Source organism: Aethalodelphis obliquidens, unplaced genomic scaffold (assembly GCF_003676395.1).
Source record: "Aethalodelphis obliquidens isolate GAN/ISIS:26980383/991018 unplaced genomic scaffold, ASM367639v1 scaffold20, whole genome shotgun sequence".
Taxonomy (NCBI): Eukaryota; Metazoa; Chordata; class Mammalia; order Artiodactyla; family Delphinidae; genus Aethalodelphis; species Aethalodelphis obliquidens.
In genome coordinates, this window is record NW_020837964.1 from 11281359 (window position 1) to 11303105 (window position 21747).

The 21747-nt window shown below is 37.7% G+C and overlaps 1 protein-coding gene across 7 annotated transcripts in view; it reads right to left on the minus strand.

Annotated features, from left to right (window-relative positions):
- The window catches only part of CNTNAP4 (contactin associated protein family member 4), a 262365-nt gene that overhangs the window by 25198 nt on the left and 215420 nt on the right, over positions 1-21747 (minus strand). For all 7 annotated transcript variants that reach the window (XM_027119209.1, XM_027119210.1, XM_027119212.1 and 4 more), the window contains 2 exons: positions 7297-7467; positions 6356-6574 (listed from right to left, as the gene is read on the minus strand). In XM_027119209.1, coding sequence (XP_026975010.1) covers positions 6356-6574; positions 7297-7467 — 390 coding nt within the window. The remainder of the gene's footprint in view (positions 1-6355; positions 6575-7296; positions 7468-21747) is intronic.

Genomic DNA, 21747 nt, shown 5'->3' on the forward strand with positions numbered 1-21747 from the left:
GCCCAGCTATAATTTTGCCATGGAATGTTCCTCACTGAGCAAAGCCCTGGGCGGGCTGGGAAGAGGAGGACTGTTTTCCCTCACGTTTAAAGAACGATCATGGTTGAAAGAGGCAGGTGGTGTAAGCAACCGTGTCACAGGCAGAAAATTCAGTCACTTTTCCCTGAACCAGAGTCAGTGGTGAGCACACGTCCCAGTGGTAGTGGCAGCAGGGAAAAATGGGTCTACTCAGACTTAAGGCCACAGCACTGTCTGGTTTGACCATACTAAGGTCTATTTCAAAGAAATGAATGTTGGTGGTATTAGTCATATTCTCTGATTTCAAGAGATCCCATCTGAATTCTGATTTTAGTCAACAGTCACTCAGATTTGCTCGCTAGACACAGAAAAGTACACTGGGGGCTTCTTTGGCTAATCATGAAAAAGACATCTCAAGGAGGGGAGAAGAAAATAATTGAAATAAATGATATGATTACATTAAAGAGAAATGTGACTTTTATTGCACTGCACTTTGGTAATGGGGGAACATATTTACGACTACAAAAGAAAATTAGTCTGTAATAAAAATTATTCAAACATAAAGTTGTTTGGCATGCTCTTCCTGTAACTATATTTTAGCCTATCAAAAACAAACCGAAAGCAAAAAGAAAAAAATCTAGAATATATTATAATTGAGAACTTCTGCTCATCAAAAGACACCATTAACAAATGTGAAAATGCAATCCACAGAGAAAAAGGAAAATATCTGTAGTGAATTTACCTGAAAAGGACTCATCCAAAATATATAAAGAATTCTACAATTTGTTTTTAAAAGAGGACAACCCTGTAAAAATGGGCAAGAGATCTGAAGAGCCACTTCATGAAGGACGCTGCCCAAATGGCCGACAGAGACTTGGTAGAGTCTCCTGACGCTTGGCATACGCTCATTCCTGTGACCCAATAACTCCATCCCACGTACACACCCCACAGATATACAAGCATATGTTCACCAAAAGACCAGCACAACGATGTGTTTGTAACATGCAACTTTGAAAGTATACAAATGCCCATCAACAGTAAATAAATATCTTTGTACTGGCACTGCCAGTGTCCCAAAAGCTCCCCAGGCCATATGAGTGTGTAAGTAGGTTGAAAACCAGCTTTCAGAGCTTCAATATGCTTAGAGTTCAGCATTAACCTTTGAGTGTGGCATTTAGAGATCGTTTGCTCTTGATACTTAATAAATATTTGTAGATCTGATGCAGTTCGAATGCAATGCAAATGACTTGTGAGTCTACAGCAGGAGTCCTTACTTCTCCTTCGGGCCCTGGTCCCAAAGTATCGAAATGAAGTTTGCCCCGTTTAATAACCTGTCAGTGAAAAATTTAGGCTGCAAACAAAAATTTTAGAGCTGGTTGAATGAAAATCAATTCAAGGCTAATTTAAGACGCTTCTAAGAAAAATGCTGAGTTTACAAGCCAAACCAGAAAATGACCACTGTCACAATTCAGCTTAAAAAAATGACTGATTCTTTTCTCTGCCTCATTTCCGTGGTTGGAGCATGTCTGTGGGTGTAAAGTCACAGCAGTGACTCTCAACATTGAATCCTCAGTGTTTACAAGGTCAAGGGCACATGTTAATCACACCAATCAGCATCACGTTGCTAAACTTCTTTTTTAAGGTAGGGAATAGCACCTCTGAATAGGACTATTTAACTAAGATATGTCATAAATCACACACATACAAAAAAGGACAAAGTGAGAGAACGTGAAAAGGTTGGTAAAGACCCAGTGCCATAATTTAGAACAAGAATAGAGAAAGATGGGCTACAAATAGGAGGGGAATCATCATTTTTACACTGAAACGCAATGTAATGGTTGAGATTATTTGGGGGAAGGGAAGATGTTCATTGCATTGTTGCTACTGTTCCTCATCTGACTATCACACTACATTAATGTTAACTTTTTCATACAAGGATTTCTGTTCATTATTTTATTACTCCTTCACTTCGCATGCCATCCTACAGTTTAGATTAGTTGAAGATAGTTGTGCCGATATTGGGAACTGCAGGGGTTGTTAAAGTCCTTCTGTTATAATTCTGTGGTGTAGGCTAACACCAGCTGAATCTCCAAAACTACCTATCATTTCCTTATTCCTATTTCAGCTGCCTCATAATTGTTGCCCAGCCGAATCACGTTTTTAGTCATGCTTTCTATTTATTTTTACTCATTTTGTTCAGAAGTTAAAGCATTAGTCTTGCCTCCGAGTTTCACTCTGAGATGTGAACACACTTTCTGATTGGTCTTTAGGGGAGAGAGTGAAGCAAGCAATGGAGAAAAGCACATTGGGTTCTTTCATGTTATCCTATCGCAGCAGTCACTTCTGAGAGACTGCCAAAAACTCTAATCTCAAAAAAAAGTAACATCGACAAATATCATCAACATAGGTCTGGCTATGGGAGCACAGGGAGCTGGACAAAATAATTTAATTCAAAATTAACATATATTCAAATATCTGCAACGTTCTACTTGTAGGTAAAAGTGTTGAAGATAGTATCTCAAACAAACAAATTTCTGCATTATCGAAATTTCTACTGTTTCATAGTTGTAGTACTATAAAATAACTTCATTTAGTATTTGAAATATTCCACAACAGGTTTAATGTTTTGTGCTATATTTGTTTACAAACAAGAAGGTGAATTTTTGGTAAAAGCTGCTAAATGCTGGGGTAATAACATAATCTAACTTTGACAGACTGACACTAACTTGGTCTTTCAGTTTTGCCCTGTATTTATAAAAACTGTGTTTCCACATAATTTAAAACATCATCATCATCATCATGGGTCTGAATTTAAACATTTTTATTAGGGAAAAGAAAGTGACGCTGAAAACTGTAGACTTACTCTTCGCAATTATATCTATCTCATTCATTTGTCCTGATACCTAAATACAAATGATAGTCGTTATGCACGGTTGAAAATACTGATTAGTCATAATTATTTTTTAATATGGATGGGCGAACTACAAATTAAGCTCTTGAACCTGTAAGTAAGGGAAATGAAATTGCCCTTTAAAATTTTAACCAGAAAATCAATTATATTGGATTAAAGCGGAGCCAGTCACCCAAGGATCACTGGCTCTGAGAGCAGACTTAACTCCAGCACTTTGAAGGTATTAACACACGGGCAAACAGTTTCTAAGACAATGTCCTTCTACATGTGACGCGCTGGCACAGAACATATGAACAAAGCAGCCAGATTTCCTCGTGAGAGTGTGATTATGGGGCGGGTGGAACCTCATTGAAGGAGGTGGGATATTTTCTCTGGACTATGAAGAAAAACCAGGGGTCTTTTCCAGCCTGGCACAAGTGTGGTCTGTATTGTATATGTGGGACCAGGGGACAGCTTTAATCATGCTACAAGTTAGGATTAAGGAAGAAAACAAGAAAAGTTAACTTCAGGTGAAATTAAAGACTGAGAAATGATGTGAGTAACGCAAAGACCTTGCCAAAGGTTATTAGCAGGAGTAAAAAGAGTGAAACACTAACAGCGATAACCGACTCACTAGCAAGTGGTGTGCATCTCCATGTAAAATATGTCCCAACTCTCTTTATCACCATTTCCCCTTTAGCCCGTGCCACCACGATCTCTCATGGGGACTAATGCCGTGGCCTGCTTCTACCCTTTCCTTCCATCCATTTTCCTCACAGCAGTAAGAGAGAACATGGAAAACATAAATTAGACCATGCCACTCATCTGATGCTTTAGAACAAAATCCACATTCCTCACCATGGCCTTTGCACCATCCTCCTCTCACACCAATTCTCTCCTCAGCCACCACGACTTACTCCTTAACTCCTGAGAAGTTCATTCCCACCGCCTGGAATTCTCTTCCTTCGGATATTCCCAGGGTTCCCTCTTCTGCTTCATCTGGCCTCTGTTCCAATGTAAGGTCCTCAGAGAGGACTTCCATGAACACCCTACTTGACATAGAAGCCCCCCAAACCAAATTGTTGCCTGATGCCTTACTTTACTTTTTACTTTATTGTATTTATCATTACCTGAAATTTTATATACATACACACACACATACAGACATATGTGTGTATGCATGCCTGTGTGTGTATATGTAAATTGTTTTTATATATATTTATATACATATTGTTTTTTTATTCTGTTTTAGTTTTTACTCTTTTATTGGCTGCCTCTTGTCTCTTCCACTGAAACATACTCTTACGAAGGCAGAGAACTACTTTTGGTTTCGGTAGTGCTACATTAAACTAGCTGTAATTATTACCAGTTTTTTACTACTTTTCACCCACTTTATGCTAATTCAGTATAACCTTTTAATTATAATTTAAATTCTATTGAATCTTCCCACAGGGGAAAGGTATTTTCATCTAGAAATAAAAAAAAATGCTGATTTGTTTGATAGTAATGTTGTAAATTGACAAATTACTATTTTGTCTTGTACGTATTATTCTATTAGCTTGTTTGGGGCCCTTTCCTAAGAGTGGTTCACTCTTGCAGTAGAGGTGAAGATGAAAACAGACCCTTATGTGGCCTCTTGACAGCCAACAATGTGCCTCTACCTAAGGCTGCCTTTTTTTTTTTTTTTTTAACATGAGTCCATCTTTAATATTATCACATTAACCACTTCAATTTGCTCAGTTACCTATGAGTAGGAAGGAGGGAACTGTATAAAGAGATTTTTATTAATAGATGTAACTTTTTTTTCAGAGATCTTTCTTTCTGCCTTTCCTTTTTAATTTTCAGCAACTTTGACTTAAACATAAGAAAGATTTCAGTTTTTAAAACTTTCAAGTAACACAATCATCCTTGAATTTAACACATGTAGGAATGTCAAAAGCCTAACCAACTGCCTCATAAAGATGAAGTCTCTTAGATCTTATTAAAATGATAACACATGACTGCTGGCAAAAGACTCAAGTCTGTTCGAACACACAATTGTGTGTCATAATAGTACTTCTATTCATTACAACTACCTGAAACCAAATTAAGGCTAGGATTCCCATCAGACACAATATATAGTGACTCCATTTCTATGAAGTTAAAATTCATACGAAGAATGAAAGGTCATGCACAGGCAAACTGCAGCAGATTTCAATGAAAAATTCGACGACTGTTTCAGCCTTCTCAATTTCTAAGAATAGTAAGGCTATTTCCTAGATCCTGACAGATTTGAAATTGCCATACCTTTTCTTGTGGCCATCTCTTTATTTTTCATAACTCAAGAAATATCTATGTCAATTTCCTGACTGAGCTCCTAGCATGTTATTGAAAGAAAAGTTATGTATTTCTTTTCATGATTTCTTTGTGATTTCCATACCCTTAAATAAGCTTCATCCTTTGCAGTGAAAGAGAATAAAACAAGGCTGTTAAGCAAGAGAAGATGTAATGGGGATCTGATGAGAATTTTGTCCTAAAACATAACTCTTACAAGTGCTTGAAATATAACTTCTGATAATTTACAATTTATCCTGCTTGACAGCATTGCTGTGTCCTCATTTACACTAAAATGTATGAAAAGTGATCAAGGCATAATTCCTTGAACTTCATGGTCAATAAGTTCTGTTAAGTAATTAGCAGAGATGTAAAATAAAACAAACACACCCAGAAGGATTCTGCTATCAAGTCTCTAAAATACCAAGTGAATGTATTTAGAAAATAAAGGAACAATGTTTGGATATAAATATGAAGTAGGTGGTCACAAGACATGAGAAAAACAGGGAAAATAAGGGACACCAGAAGAACTGGTGAAACTGGTCAAATCATGGATCCTACACCCTTTGCTCGTGCTTTTTTTTTTGCCCCGCTATTGGCCTGTTTTACACAGGGGTCACTGGTTGGCATCAGCTGGATTTATAAGGAGGGTTCTTCCACTTCCTGGGGAAAAGAGGTAAACATTTCCAATATTATATTAAAGATATTAATATTAAAGAAAAACTGAAACAAGCCACATAATCTGTAATAATAAGAATGTTTATGTTAAATTTATTCAGTGCTGTAGGTCAATTATATTTCAATAAAATGGGAATGGAATAAAAGAATGCAGGTTTAGGCATCAGTCAAACACAAATTTGAATTTCATTTATTAGGTGGATTCCTGAAGACAGGTCATTTCAGCTCCCTGAAACAGAGTTACCTCGTCTGTAAAACAGAGATAATACCCATTTCACAGGTCGGTTACGAGGAAGTAATAGAACACCTGGTGCAGCCTGGAACATAGGTTCTCAATAAACAGTGATTTGGTGGTGGTGTTATCATGATCTTATAGTTGGTGTTATATTTTATTTTGGCCCATCTCTGCACTTACATCATGCAATGAAAGACAAACTCCCTAAAAGCAGGACTTACCCACAAAGAGCTGACTGTTGAGCTGCAGGAGGACATGCCCATCAGCCGGAGCGGGCTGCGTCCTTGGTGAGAGCTGATCCACTTGAACAGATGCCTCTCTCGTGTTCCTCTCAACCCTAACGTGGTGCCACTGGTTGTCGCTGAAGTGAGTGGGTGACTGCACCGAGATTTCAAAAGGCCCATTCCCCACATCGAATGAAAATGTCACGACTGCAGGAGCTGGAAATGTCAGACATGAAGATTGTTCACGTTAGTCCCCGTGGTGGAGAGCTGAGTCTTCACTAGACTCAGGAATAGCACCATAGCATCAACGGTCACTAAACATGAAGACAATGGTTTGAACTCTATGGAAGGAGCCGTTGATGTCAGCACAGAATAGATGTGGAATGAGACAGTAAAATACATTTGTATTTTGGGGGAAAAATGGATTCTAAGAAATTCATCACCAGAGTTAATTTTTCACGGTGATAAAAATGAAAGCTATTTAGCCAGGGCAAGAAAACTAAACAGCATCTGGCATTTTATATAAAAATAATTTTGACAGTGATTCAAAGTTTATTTAATTTCAAAAGCATGCAATATGCATTTGATATCAAAATACTAATAGCAGTCTAAGAGGATATCAAAACAATACAGCTGGTTGATTTAATTAAGTAATTTTGAAATTAACTGAGAATTTGGATTTTTAAAAATTTTTAATTTTTTGAATTTAAAAGACTTAAGTTGGTTCTAGAGAAGACTAGTAATTTCCCCAAATTATTATATATGTTAAATATCAAGTAATTTTCTTGCAAAAACGCTATCTTAATATCATAGTTTTTTTCAAAAGGACACAATGAAAAGATTCAGCTGATAAAGTAGAAACATAGTACTTTAAAAATTAGTTAAAGAATTTACTCCTAAATAGAATCCCATAGACTTCTAAGGAAAAGAAGACTTACAGCGTAGCTCTATCCGTATAAAATCAGTAATCCCCAGGTTCTCTAAAAATACCCCAGATGAAGCTGTTGTCTTAAAAAAGAAAGACACGTCTGCACTAAGTTCTCCGTGGAAAGTAGGAAAATGAAGGTATGAAGCCTCAGTATTGAAGGAAGCTGAATTCCAAAATAACCCTGTTTTTTTTTAAAGGGAAAAATAAGAAAGGAAAAAAAATTCATAAAGTAAATGACATAATTACATTTTCTTTTTCTTTTTGCAGTTTTACTCTTAAAATATTGCTAATTTACACAAAACTGCTTTTCTTTTGTCTGTTAATTATACAGTATACAAGACGTGAAAACATGATTGGAGATTTTACAAGCGTTGAAATTCTGGATTCCTTCCAACATGGGAGAGGAATGATCACTGCAGTAACAGTCTGAAAGTTATATTTCATATAAGGAAAATAACCTGCAGCCTAAATACCAAAGCATTATGATAAGATCTGCCAAACATTAATAGACATTTTTTTATAACTTGAAAATTTAAACACCTACATTACTTTGAATAACAAAAACTCTACAGAAGCTCAAAGTGTTTTTTGTTCTAATACTTCTAACATACCTTACAGAGTTACACCACCAACTAACTGTTTTCATTAATGGGTTTTGTGATTTTCTAAACTGAGATTGGCAGTCAAAATATTCTCATCTAATTAAAGATCAAGACACTACTTACTCTGTGCTATGCTGATATGCTCATGAAAATGCTCTTTTCATTCAAAACTATCTTTTATTTTGCTTATAATAGTGAAGTAGGAAAAGGGTTCTCAACATTTTTTTAAATGCTCAAAATAAGGAGAAAATGTTTAAAAACTGTAGTATAAAGTAAGACATCTACAAAAATTATGTGACTATAAAGTAAATTATAATTTCTGTCCAAATACAACTTCTTATTTTCACCTTCCCATTCATTTTTTGGTTACATCTACAAGTTTCTACAAGTTTTCTTTTGAAAAAAATATTCTCGGTCTTATAAAAACAAAGCATGGAAAAGAAAATACACATGCAGTGGCACGAAGTGACGGAAGTGAAATCCAACCGGATACACGTGGTTGATGAGAAGCATTATCGGAGAAACGAACTACGCGTTGCCGCTGCCACCAGCAAGTTGTCGACACATCAAAAATAAATATACATCCTCAGTTTTAAGCAACAGCCATCATATGTACTCACAACACTGAATGAAATTCTACTAAATGACCTTCCTGGAAGAAAGACGTATTGATCGTCTGAAGTTAGAACACAGGAATTTCAAAACAACGTTTTGTTACGTTAGCAGAGAACAGATACCTCGTTAAGTTAAAAGTCACGAACTTGACTTGGCTTCTATTTGTTCCTTAGATTATGATTTATTTTCTATAAATTCTGGATCCAAACAAACGGTGCTTACATCTATTGTATTTTTTCCTGTATGTCCTATGGACCTGATTCAAAAGTCAATCCTCAGCTCATATGTGGACAATTTTAGAGCTGAGTTTATTCAGCTGCGAATATACTTAGAGGGCTTTTTTTTTTTCCCTACATCCAAATGAAACTGTATATTTTCTGAGTATGTCAAACTTTGCCCTTATTTCCATTCTACAGCTATTTCCGTGCCTAGACATTTTGCTCTCTACGAAAGACAGCAAGCAAAGCAAAATATCAAGCCAGGGGTAATAACACATTAGTGTTCTTAAAAGTTTTTACCTGACCTATTTTTAGAAGGAATTAAATGCCTTTCTGTTGAAATGTGTGAACATTAAAATAAAGCTGTAACTTTAAATTATGGAGTATTATTAAATCTTGCTCATCTGGAGTGATTACTAAGAGGAACCCTCAGAATTACTTAAAGGTCTAAATTAGATACTATTACTATAAGAACACAATATCCCACTTGTTTCATTTTTATATCACAACTAACCCAATAAAACGTCGTACAGAGGGCTTCAGGGAACGGGCTGAAACAGAGGAACAATTCTTTGAATTGCTGCTATTTTTACAATGAATGCTTCTACAGTAATGAAAACAATTTATTACCTTAGGTAGTTTAAACACTCACACACACATAGAACCACATTTATCTAGTTAGCAAACCTTATTTTACAGACTCACAATAGGTAAAAAAATGAAGTAAGATCACTTCATTGAATTAAGAAATTGCTGCTAATTCACAACAACTATAAAGACAGGAAAGGCCAATATTTCCAAATGATAGCTCAGCTCTTTACAGACTGTGCCAGGAAGCACCCAGGAGGCTCTGGGCTGCCTCTGACAAAGGAGGGGCAAGAAAGCGGAAGCAGAGCAGAGCCCAGCAGGCAGACACCAGCCAGAAGCGGCAGGTCTTCTGAAGAGAGGATTTCATGGCTGGGGTGGATTAAAAATCCCTCAGCTACGCCTGGAGCAGACCAGAATGCAATCACTTACTATATGAATGCTCTTTATCTTCCCAACAAAATGCCATTTGCAGCAACATGGATGGACCTTGAGATTATCATATGAAGTGAAGTAAGTCAGAAAGAGCAAGACAAATATCATATGATATCACTTATATGTGGAATCTAAAAAATGATACAAATGAACTTATTTACAAAATAGAAACAGACGCACAGAAACAGAAAACAAATTTATAGTTACCAAAGGAGAAATGTGGGGTGGGGGAGGATAAATTAGGAGTTTAGGATTAACATATACACACTACTATATATAAAACAGATAATCAATAAGGACCTACTGTATAACACAGGAAACTCTACTCAGTATTCTGTAATAACCTATATGGGAAAAGAATCTGAAGAATAGCTATATATATATATGTATGTTAAAAAACCATGATGTATTATTCTAAGTAATTATTACTAATAATTAATAAAAGTAATTAATAATTAGTATATTCTCAATTACATTCAACATAAGGTACTAGAGATTTGGAAAGATTCTTTCAGGGATACCACTTACTTATTAACTTTCCAGAATTCAAAAGAAATTGTAATGAATAACGGGATCCATATGGTTTTTTACATGGAAAAGGAAGATGTACTAAGTATTTAATTCCATACATAAGGTAAAAAGAGCCCGTATAGGAAAATTAACTTAGTAGAATATTAAGATTACAAGTAATTTTTAAAATACCTGTTTTGCTAAACTTTTATTTATATCATTTATTAATGATAATGATTCTCCTTTTAAAAGTAACAGATTTATAGAGACAGAAAGTAGATTAGTTGGCTGGGAAGATGGAAGGATTGAAAGATGACAGGGGCTAAGAGGTGAAGAGTTCTTTTTAGGGTAATGAAAATGTTCTAAATTGATTACAGTAATGGTTACACAATGCTATGAATATACTAAAAGTCACTGAATAGTTCACTTTACATGGGTGAATTGCATGGGATGTGAATTATATCTCAATAAAGATGTTTAAAAAAAGGACAGTATTTGAAAAATCTGTTTTTTGTTGTTTTTTTTTAAAAGAAGATGTTGGGGGTAGGAGTTTATTAATTAATTAATTTATTTTGGCTGTGTTGGGTCTTCGTTTCTGTGCGAGGGCTTTCTCTAGTTGTGGCAAGCGGGGGCCGCTCTTCATCACGGTGCCCGGGCCTCTCACTATCGCGGCCTCTCTCGTGGCGGAGCACAGGCTCCAGACGCGCGCAGGCTCAGTAGTTGTGGCTCACGGGCCCAGTTGCTCCGCGGCATGTGGGATTCTCCCAGACCAGGGCTCGAACCCGTGTTCCCTGCATTAGCAGGCAGATTCTCAACCACTGCGCCACCAGGGAAGCCCCAAATCTGTTGTTTTTAAGACATTGCTTTACTTTTAAAATCAAAATGCATATGACATGCTAAAACTACCTTTCCTTCTTTTTCAAAACCACTTATATGAAGTATGATTGACATGTAAAAAGCTGTACATATTTAGTGCATACAACCTGATGAGTTTGGTAACACTACCTTTCTTTTTTTTTATTTTTTAAAAATTTTATTTATTTATTTTTGGCGGCTTTGGGTCTTCGTTGCTGCGAGTGGGCTTTCTCTAGTTGCGGCAAGCGGGGGCTACTCTTCACTGTGGTGTGCAGGCTTCTCATTGCGGTGGCTTCTCTTGTTGTGGAGCACGGGCTCTAGGCACGCAGGCTTCAGTAGTTGTGGCACGTGGGCTCAGCAGTTGTGGCTCATGGGCTCTAGAGCTCAGTAGTTGTGGTGCACGGGCTTAGTTGCTCCGCGGCACAGTGGGATCTTTCCGGACCAGGGCTCGAACCCGTGTCCCCTGCATTGGCGGGCGGGTTCTTAACCACTGCGCCACCAGGGAAGCCCCCGACACTACCTTTCTTAAAAGTGAATAAAATAAAATGAAATACAGAAATGCAAAGGCAAGGGATAGTTTACTAGTCAAATGAATCTTTCTGAGCACTTAATCATTTTAAAAAGCTGGAAATATGGGTTTCTTTAATGAAAACTTTTATTTTGCGATAACTGTAGATTTTCATGCAGTTGTATGAAATAATAAAGATTCTGTGTACCCTTTACCCAGTTTCCAACAATGATAACATCTTGCAAAATTTTGGTACAATATCACAACCAGGGTACTGGCATTGATACAGTTAAGATGCAGAACATTTCCATCACTGCAAGTATTCCTTAGCCTTCCCTCTTAAAGCCATACTCTCTTCCATCCTGCCCTCAACCCCTCCTTAACCCCGGCAACCACTAATCAGTTCTCCATTGTCATTTGAAAAATGCTCTACAAATAAAGGCATACAGTACGTAGCCTTTGAGACTGACAATTACTTCACTTATAATGACTCTCTGAAGATTCACACAGCTTGCTGTGTATGTCAATAGTTCATTCCTTTTATCTGCTGAGTAGTATGCCATGGCATGGATGTTCCACAATTTATTTAACCATTCACCTGTTGAAAGACATCTGGGTTGTTTCCAGTTTTCAGACATTAGGAATAAAGCTGCTATGTACATCCATGTACAGGTTTTTGTACAAATGTAAGTTTTCAGTTCTCTGGGATAAATGCCAAGGAGTACAATCACTGAGTCGTATGAGAGTTGCATGCTTGTTTTCTATGAAACTGTCAAGAGTTCCCAGAGCGGCCATATCATTTTACATTGCCACCAGCATGTATGAGTGACCAGTTTCTGCACATACCTACCAGAATTTTGTGTTGTCACTATTTTCTTTTTAAATTTTAGCCATTCTGAAAGGTGTGTAGTGATATCTCATTGTGGTTTTAATATGCGTCTGCCCAGTGGTTAATGACTTTGAGTATTTTTTCAGGTGTTTAATTGCCACCTGTATTCCCTACTTGTTGAAATCTCTCTTCATGTCATTTACCCATTGCGTTCCTGGCTTGCAGATGGTTGCATTCTCACCATGTCCTCACATGGCCTTTCCTCTGCGCATAGGTGGAGAGAGAGAGGGCTCTCTGATGTCTCTTTGTCTTCTTATAAAGATGAATCCAATCAGATTAGGGACCCATGCTTATGACACCACTTAACTTAAATTATCTCCTTAAAGACCCCACTGCCTAATACAGTCCCATTGGGGGTTAGGGCTTCAACATATGAATTTTGGGGGTGGGGAACAATTCATTTCATAACATCCATACTTTAATTGGACTGCTGCTTCTTTTTTCATTGTTGACTTTTGAGGGGTCTAGTATCTCTAGTATCTCTAGATACTAGTCCTTCGTCAATTCTCAGCCCACATCTTACTTAAACCTATCAGCAACAATTAATGATTGATTATTTTCCTCTCTTTGAAATATGCTCTTCATTTGGAGTACAGGATACCAGCACTCATTTGCCTTTCTCATTAGTGGTATCGTTCTCAGTTTCCTTTCTTTCTTCTTCCTCAACTCCCCAACCTATCAGTGTGGGAACGTCTCAAGGCCCTGTCATTATACTGCTCCACCCACAATAACTCCTGCGGGCCATTTCATGGCTTTTAAATATGCTGCTGACTTATAAATATACAACTGAAGCCTGGAACTCTCAAACTAACAACTCCACATCTCTATGTGAATGTCTAAGAGCATCTCAGCGTTAATATGTTCAAAGACAGAATTCTTAACCCTCCTCTGCAACTCCTTGACCCCAGCAGCAATCTTCTCCATCTCAGTTAGTGCCAATTCCATGCCTCTAACTGACTGTGAGACCAAACACCTTGGTATCATTCTTGACTACTCCTTTTGCAACCTACATCAATCCAACAGCAAATGTGATTGCTTCTCCTTTTGAACAATACACACGTTACCACTATCATCACTGTGCCCATGGTCCAAGCCATCACTATCCCTCAGCTGTTGGTGATATGCTCATCAGATCCACCCTGTTCAGTCTCACTAAAGCATAAGTTAGGCCACACTGCTCCTCCTCCCAAAATTCTCTCCTATTTTCCATTCTCATTCAGGTTGAAAAATAAAGACCTTTCAAAACCCTCAGTGATCTGACCACCAGTTTCCTCTCTGACTTATACCCTTCTCCTCTTTGCCCACTCTGCTCTGAACATACGGGCCATTTTGCTGTTCCATGACCATATCAGCAACAGTCCCATCTCTGCGTGGATACTCTGGCTTTCCCCGCTGTGTAAAGTACTTTCACAGATACTCACATGCCTTGCTCTCTTATTTCCCTCAGATTTTTATTCACATGCCACCTTCATAGTGAGCACCTAATAACCATCATATTTTAAATGCTCAATCCCACCCCAGTCCTCTCTCAGCTGCACTGCCTTCACAATACTTACGAGTGTCCGTCACACCAGATTACTTATTTGTTGTCCATCTCCCCCACCTCAGGAGAACTTGAGCTCCAAGAATGAAGATCTTCTTCTCTATTTATTTTTGCCTATTTCGTTCACTGCTGTTTCTCTCTCTCCCTGTCAGTCTCAATGTGGGGAAAACATGGCGCAGTGTATGGGCTCAATAAATATTTGTTGAATGAAATTATAAGATTCTCTTTGTCATAATAGCAATCAGAAAGCTTAGAGTAATCACGCCCAGTTTGGTTGTATCATATGTATCTCATAAATATACTCAAATTCTTTGGCAAACAAGTAGAAAGAGGAAGGTAAAGAGAGGAGACCAAAGAGAAAGAAGAAAGAAGAAAAGCAAGAAGATGAGGGCGTTAAAAGGGTGGAGAAACTTTAAGAAAATTAAATAAAGGAAACCCAAGGAAAGAAAACAAAATGAAACACAAAAACGTAAAAAGAATTTATTAATGGTGAAGGATTATCAGATATAGTGGAGCTTGCAAAATTATACGATTATCTGTTAAAATGGAATTGATCCTCATTCTTTTTAATGGTTTATATGTAGTCTGCCAAATGCAACAGAACTCTGTCAATGGAAGAGAAATTAACCAAATCACTAGTCAATATCTTTTTCCAGTCTAAGAATACAACTTCTGCAAAGTTATTTATTGCCTACATGCACCTTTGATTATTTAATGCATTCTGGGCAGCTGTGATTTCTCAGACAGCTGAACAAGTCGATGCAGGCAAAATGAAGAAACCAATTTCAATGACAAGAGTCTAAGAAAAAGAAACTTAGAACAATCTTTTCTAACTATGTAGGTTTTGAGGGTGCCTTGGTGAGACATAAAATTTCAACACAATGAATTAACTGAGAAGAAATACATTTCATAAAATTGGCTGAAAAATTCAAATGCCAAAGAGTTAAAAATACAACCTTGTCCAGAAAAACAAATTGAGAGCAGAAATTTAGATCACGCTTACAACTCTTTAAACCGATTATAAAATGCAGGTATACATTTTACCACATTACAGCCTATTTCAGGAAAAATTAATACCAGCACACAAGACTGAGATGCATCCTTGTTAAGTACTGACCTATAAGGATAACTATTCCTTAGGTTATTCTGTCAGAAAAAGCAAATCACCTCAAGCTGGAAAAGTCAGTTTGGCCTCAGAATTTCCCACAGCAACATTAAAAACTAGAAGATACAGGAGGACTGTCCACAAATTTCTGAAAGAAAATGTTGCCAGCCTAACTTTTTTTTAAGCATTAAGGTAACAGATAGACCTTGTCAAATTTGAAAGAATTCTGAGAATAAAGCACATACAAACTCTTTTGGGGAAAAATAAAAATAAAGCATTCCTTCATAATGAAATATAGTCCATCAAAAGATATCTAGAGGGCTTCGCCGGTGGCACAGTGGTTGAGAGTCCGCCTGCCCATGCAGGGGACACGGGTTCGTGCCCCGGTCCAGGAAGGTCCCACATGCCGCGGAGCGGCTGGGCCCGTGAGCCATGGCCGCTGAGCCTGCGCGTCCGGAGCCTGTGCTCCGCAACAGGAGAGGCCACAACAGTGAGAGGCCCGTATACCGTAAAAAATAAGTAAACAGCCATACAAATAATAGCATAACTAACAAAAATTGGGACGTGGGGGGAGAAAAAGACGAGGAAGGAACAGAGGAGTGCTAATTTCCCCATTTTTCAGAATAAATCAATGCTATCTAAAATTTAAAACAACTTGAATATAAAACCAAGTGACTCTATAACCTTTAAAATTTTTATAATTTTTTTAAGTTTAGCAAGATCATACAAGTTGAATATATATTTATTCAATATATAAATAATATAAAGCAATCCTTACAGCTTCAATTTGTTTCTTCTTTCTCTGTCAACTTTAGTTAATAAAGTTTTACAAATTTATTTCTAAATCTCTACTTCTATTCTTCTGTCTAGAACAGTGCTTCTCAACCTGGGGCTATTTTGCACCCCAGGGAACATCTGGCAATTTCTGGAGACATATTTGGTTGTCACAACTGGGGAGGGTACTACTGGCACCTAGCAGGTAGGGGCCAGGGATACTGCTAAATGCCCTACAATGCACAGGACGGCACCCCACCATCACAAGGAATTACTCAGCCCAAGTGTCAAGAGTGCCGAGGTTGGGAAACCCGCCACTAGCGCTATTTAGAAATGTATGGAATAAAGCTCACTGGTATTAAACATTATTTCTGAGTTGTGTGACTCTTGGTGATTACTGTAGTCTTTCCTTTGACATTTCTGTATATCTTAAAATGTTAGAATGACTTCATATCAATTGTCATTAATATTTAAAACAATGAATACAGGTATATACATGTAGAATCTTGTCACAAAAAAATATTACTGTAGTTCTGAGAATTATCAGGATTCCCAGTCTCAAAAAAAATGGAAATCTTTTGAAAGTGTTAGAAAGAATGTTTGTTGCCCCACATTTGGGAAGTTTCTTGAATATCAGTTACTAGCTAGTGATGTAAATCTTTTCAAAAGAACACAAAACAAAAAGCAAAACAGGGGGCTTCCCTGGTGGCGCAGTGGTTGAGAGTCCGCCTGCCGATGCAGGGGACATGGGTTCGTGCCACGGGTTCGTGCCCCGGTCCGGGAGGATCCCACATGCCACAGAGCGGCTGGGCCCGTGAGCCATGGCCGCTGAGCCTGCGCGTCCGGAGCCTGTGCTCCGCAACGGGAGAGGCCACAACAGTGAGCGGCCCGCGTACCGCAAAAAAAAAAAGCAAAATAAGTCATAAGATATTTTTCTTTCTTCAAGAAGTAGTATTTCAGTTTTATAAAAACACTGTCTTATTAAAAGAGTGAAAAATCAAAAGTATTAAGTAAAATCGTGTGCTTATTTGAAAGCACTTTCACTGCCTCAAGCCCACGTACATGAATGAGAAATGGCTCAGGATGGTACTAAACGTCCTTTGTACTTTGTGATTTTTAAAACTCAGAATAAGTCTTTCAAAATATAAACTCCTTTAATTAAAAGTATATATTTGCATATCATTTAATTGCTTATACAATAAAAAACTTATTCCTGTTCTCTCACGAGTAACTCCAAGCTATAGGTTTCTCGAGCTGTGTATGATAGATCATTCTCATTCTTTCATAAGCTGCTATTTATTGATTATCTTTCATGTAACAGGTAATGTACTAGGTGTCAGGAATACAATAATAAATGAGCAATGGACCTGCTCTTGAGAGGCTCAGAAATAATTAAAAGCCAGTATGAGAAGTATATCTTCGTAATTTACTGAACATTCTTTGAAAGTGTAGGTAAAGTCCTCTAGAGACCTGTGGAAGGCTTCGTGTAGGAAGGGTGTGAATGTGAGTGTGGATGGTTTCAGTAAAAGGATTGGAGGTATGTTGCAGATGAAGGAAAGAAAGCAAGTGAAGAGGAAATGGAGCCAGATGTCATCAGTGGTCGATGAATTTTCTCTGTGCTGCAGGACCTGCAGAAACAGGGGAAGTTCCTGTAGGTATCCTCCTGATTGATGTCAAAAAACATTTAACCCCGGGGGTCAATACTACTACGCTTTCTCCTTAGTGTGAGGGGAGAGTTCTGAAGGTAACGCAACTACAGTTGACATGCTCTCCAATAATTTTTAATGCATGCCGAAGTTGAAGAATTATTGGTCTAGAGCAGCGCTCCCCAACCTTTTTGGCACCAGGGACCGGTTTCGTGGAAGACAATTCTTCCACGGATGGGCGGTGGTGGGGAGGGACGGTTCAGGCGGCAATGCAGGGATGGGGAGCGATGGGGAGCAGCAGATGAAGCTTCAATCGCGCGCCTGCCGCTCACCTCCTGCTGTGCAGCCCGGTTCCTAACAGGCCGCGGACCAGTATCAGTCCGCGTCCTGGGAGTTGGGGACCCCTGGTCTAGAAGACTTCTGATGGCACCTCAAAAATGAAGATGGTCCCACTGCTCCCAGGAGAGTGAGCAGAAAGGAAAATATATGTACGAGCCCTCCTAGTTACAATCTTTCTATTAACTGTAAACCCAGATGTTTTCCCGTGATCTTTCCGTTGACCCTTTGTCTCTAAAGTTAGTAGAAGTCAGAAACATACTCAGTAAGATCCTAGGAGTATCCTGGAGAATACCCATGTGACTAAAATCTTTACCAGTCAGTTTCTTTGTTTTATTATTCTTTTACAATTTCAGCCATTCTAATAGTTATGTATTGGTATCTCCTTGTGGTATTATTGTACATTTCCCTAATGACTAATGATGCTGAAAACCTTTTTATGTGTTTATTTGGAATCTGTATATTTTATCTGACAAAATGTATGTGCAAATCTTTTGCCCATTTGTTAATCTGAATTTTTCTTTAATTGCACTGTTAGAAAGTTCTTCACATATCCTGGATACTAGCCTTTATCAGATATGCGCCTTGCAAATCTTTTCTCCCCATGTGTGGTTCTTCTTTCCATTTTTAAAAAATTAAGTTATATTGGAGTATAGTTGATTTACAATGTTGTGTTAGTTTCTGCTGTGTCGCAAAGTGAATCAGTTATACATATGCATATATCCACTCTTTTTTAGATTCGTTTCCCATGTAGGTCATTACAGAATATTGAGTAGAGTTCCTTGTGCTACACAGTAGGTTCTTATTAGTTATCTATTTTATATATAGTAGTGTGTATATGTCAATACCAATCTCAATCCCAATGTCATTTCAAAAGCAGTTTTTAATTTTGGGGAAACCCAACTTATCATTAAAAAAACTTATGGATCATGTTATCGATGCTGCATCTAAGAAATCTGTGCCTAACCCAAGGTCATTATGATTTTCTTCTATATTTCCTTAGAGAAGTTTTATAGTTTGTGGGTATACATTTAAGTTTGTGATTGAGTTAATTTTTATATGCAGTTTGAAGTATGGGATGACATTCTTTTATTGTTTTTGTTTTTGCAAATGGATTCTAATTGTTCCAGCACTGTTTCTTGAAGAGGACTATTCTTTCCCCCTTGAGTTGCCTTATGTGCATATGTACGTGTGTGTGTACATATACCTATTCTACTCCATTAACTGATCTGTCTATCTCGATATCAATGTATACTGATTTGAATTGTGTAGTTTTGCAACAAGCCTTAAAATCAGAGAGCTGTCTCCAATTTTGTTTTTATTATTCAAAATGTTTTAGCCAATCTAGTTTCTTTGCTTCCCCCTATACATTTTAGAATAAGCTTGCCTATTTCTGCGAAAAGAAAAAAAATGCCTGCTGGATTTTGATTGAGAGTGTATTCAATCTGTACATCAATTTGGGGAAAACTGACATCTTAACAAAATCAAATCTTTCAGTCTATGAGTATTACATTTTTATTTAGTTCTTTAATTATTTCTCATAAATGTTATGTATTTTTGTTATGTTTATACCAAATTATTTCATTTTTTTTGGTGCTGCTCTAAAAGGTACTTTTAAAATTTCAATTTAAAGTTTTTCATTATTAGCATATAGAGATATAATTTATTTTTTGCATATTGACCTTGCATCCTGGAATCTTGCTAAACTCACTTATTTTTTTATAAATTCTTAAGAATTTTCTACCTAGAAAACCATGTCTTTAGCAAATAGAGACATTTTATTTCTTCCTTTCTGATCTGTATGACTCGAATTCCTTTTCTTGACATACTACATGTGCTAGGACCAACAGCATGATATTGAATGGGAGAGGTGAGAACAGATCCTTGTCTTGATCCTGATTTTAGAAAGGAAGCATTAAGTCTGTGACTATTCAGGATAGTCATATTTTCAGATTTTCACAGATGCCTTTTGAAACACTGAGAAAGTTTTTTTAAGTTCGTAGTTTGCTTAGTTTTTATCATAAGTAGGATGTTGAATTCTGCCGTTTACTTTTCACATATTTTTCCAAAAATGTATTTCCATATTCATAAATAAAGAAATTCTTTAAGGTCAACAATAGTTACTAAGTTTTATATCTGCAGCACAACTTTAAAGGGGACTTTATCATTCATATCTTTTGTGCTTTTGGTAAAACACCTAACGATATTATCTATGACTTCTGACATTAAGCAATAATAGCAGTAGTAACACAAAATTTTATACCCATCTACATTTAAAACAATGAAAAGAAAGACTTGGAGTTAGGAGCAAGTTCATATCTGGTACCTGTAGGGCTCACTCATTTTTGTTTATTTGTCCTGCTTTCTCAAGGCTTCTGTCTTCTTTCCTAGAAAAACATGGCTAGATATGAAATTTTCAACATCTCTGGTTTGTGTGATAAATCCAAAATATTATTTTTTTATTTTCATCTTTCCATTTTTCTGTTCAAAGAAAATCTAAAAATTCTGTGTCTCAATGAAGGGTACTAGCATTCTTATTGTCTCAACAAACGGTGCTGCCTGCTTTACTCAAGTCAGGAGGCTGGAGATCGTCCTCACAGCTTTTCACCCTCACTCCCGTCCAAAGCATACTGAACTTACCTCCCTACTTGAGCCCCTTATTTAAGCCCCATGACAACTATTGCCTAGTTCAAGCCTTCATCATTTTCCTTGTCTTACTTCAAAGGTCACCTGCCTGTCTTTAGGTTTGTAACTGATTTCCATGCTTTCAGTTGGATCACAAGAATTAAGCTAAGTCTTAAATTATCCCAGGCCTAACTAGTGTTCCAGTCCTAATGCCTTCAGGATAACATCCACATATCTTTCCTCTGCTTATAAGGCCCACTGTGCATGATCCCATATCTAGAAGCCCTACATCTGCCCAGTGTATCTCACTTGGAAAGGAAAAAAACTGTGTCTAGGGCATTGCACCCTCAGAGATACAGTCTACCCATACAGAGAAAACGGGGGCATTCATTACTCTGCCATCATCATGCTTCAGACTGAGAAAGTTTTTAAAAAGGGCCCTTTATGCAGAAAATGCTCTATGACCTTATGTGGCGATGAGCCTCAACGCTAAAGTAGATATGGGGGACAAGAAGGCCAAGGAAAGCTCTCAGTGATTGTTTCATTAATAAGTCAGATGTTAATCAGCAGGTCTCTAAATCCTTACAGTATTTGTAAATCCTCATTCCTGATATTGCCAGCCTCCTTCTGCATCCCCGTGGTCACAAAAGTTTAACGCTCTAGTTTCTCAACCTTAAGACTATGGGCCTTTTGGACAAGATAAGTCTTTGTGGTGGAGGGCTGTCTTGTGCACTGTAGGATATTTACAGCATTTCTGGCGTCTCCCTTTAGATGCCAGTAGCATAAAACCCCTCACAGTTGTGACAGCCAAAACCGTCTCCAGATATTGCCAAATGTCCCCTGAGGGAGCAAAATCGCCTTGGATGGAGAGTCACTGCCCTAAGGGAAAAGATGCTGTGTGCTTAAGTTCATGACAGGAAGTCTGAAAGAAAGAACCCCTAAGGGACAGAGTTGGGAGTGACCTCAGTCAAAGCAGAACAATTCCCCAGGGATGGTGGCAAATGGAGGAAGCCGGCCTGAGCCCCTGAAGGGTTAAGATCAGAGCCAGCAGTGAAGAGTGCATGTGATGTACAGAACAATTTCTCTATAGTCACGCAAAATCATCGCATTCCTCAGGATGCATCCTGCGTTTACAATCTCATCTCTTTGCACATAACTTTTCTCTGCACGAAATACCCTATGTCATCTTTAAGTGGCTGTTTAAGGCCTACTGGC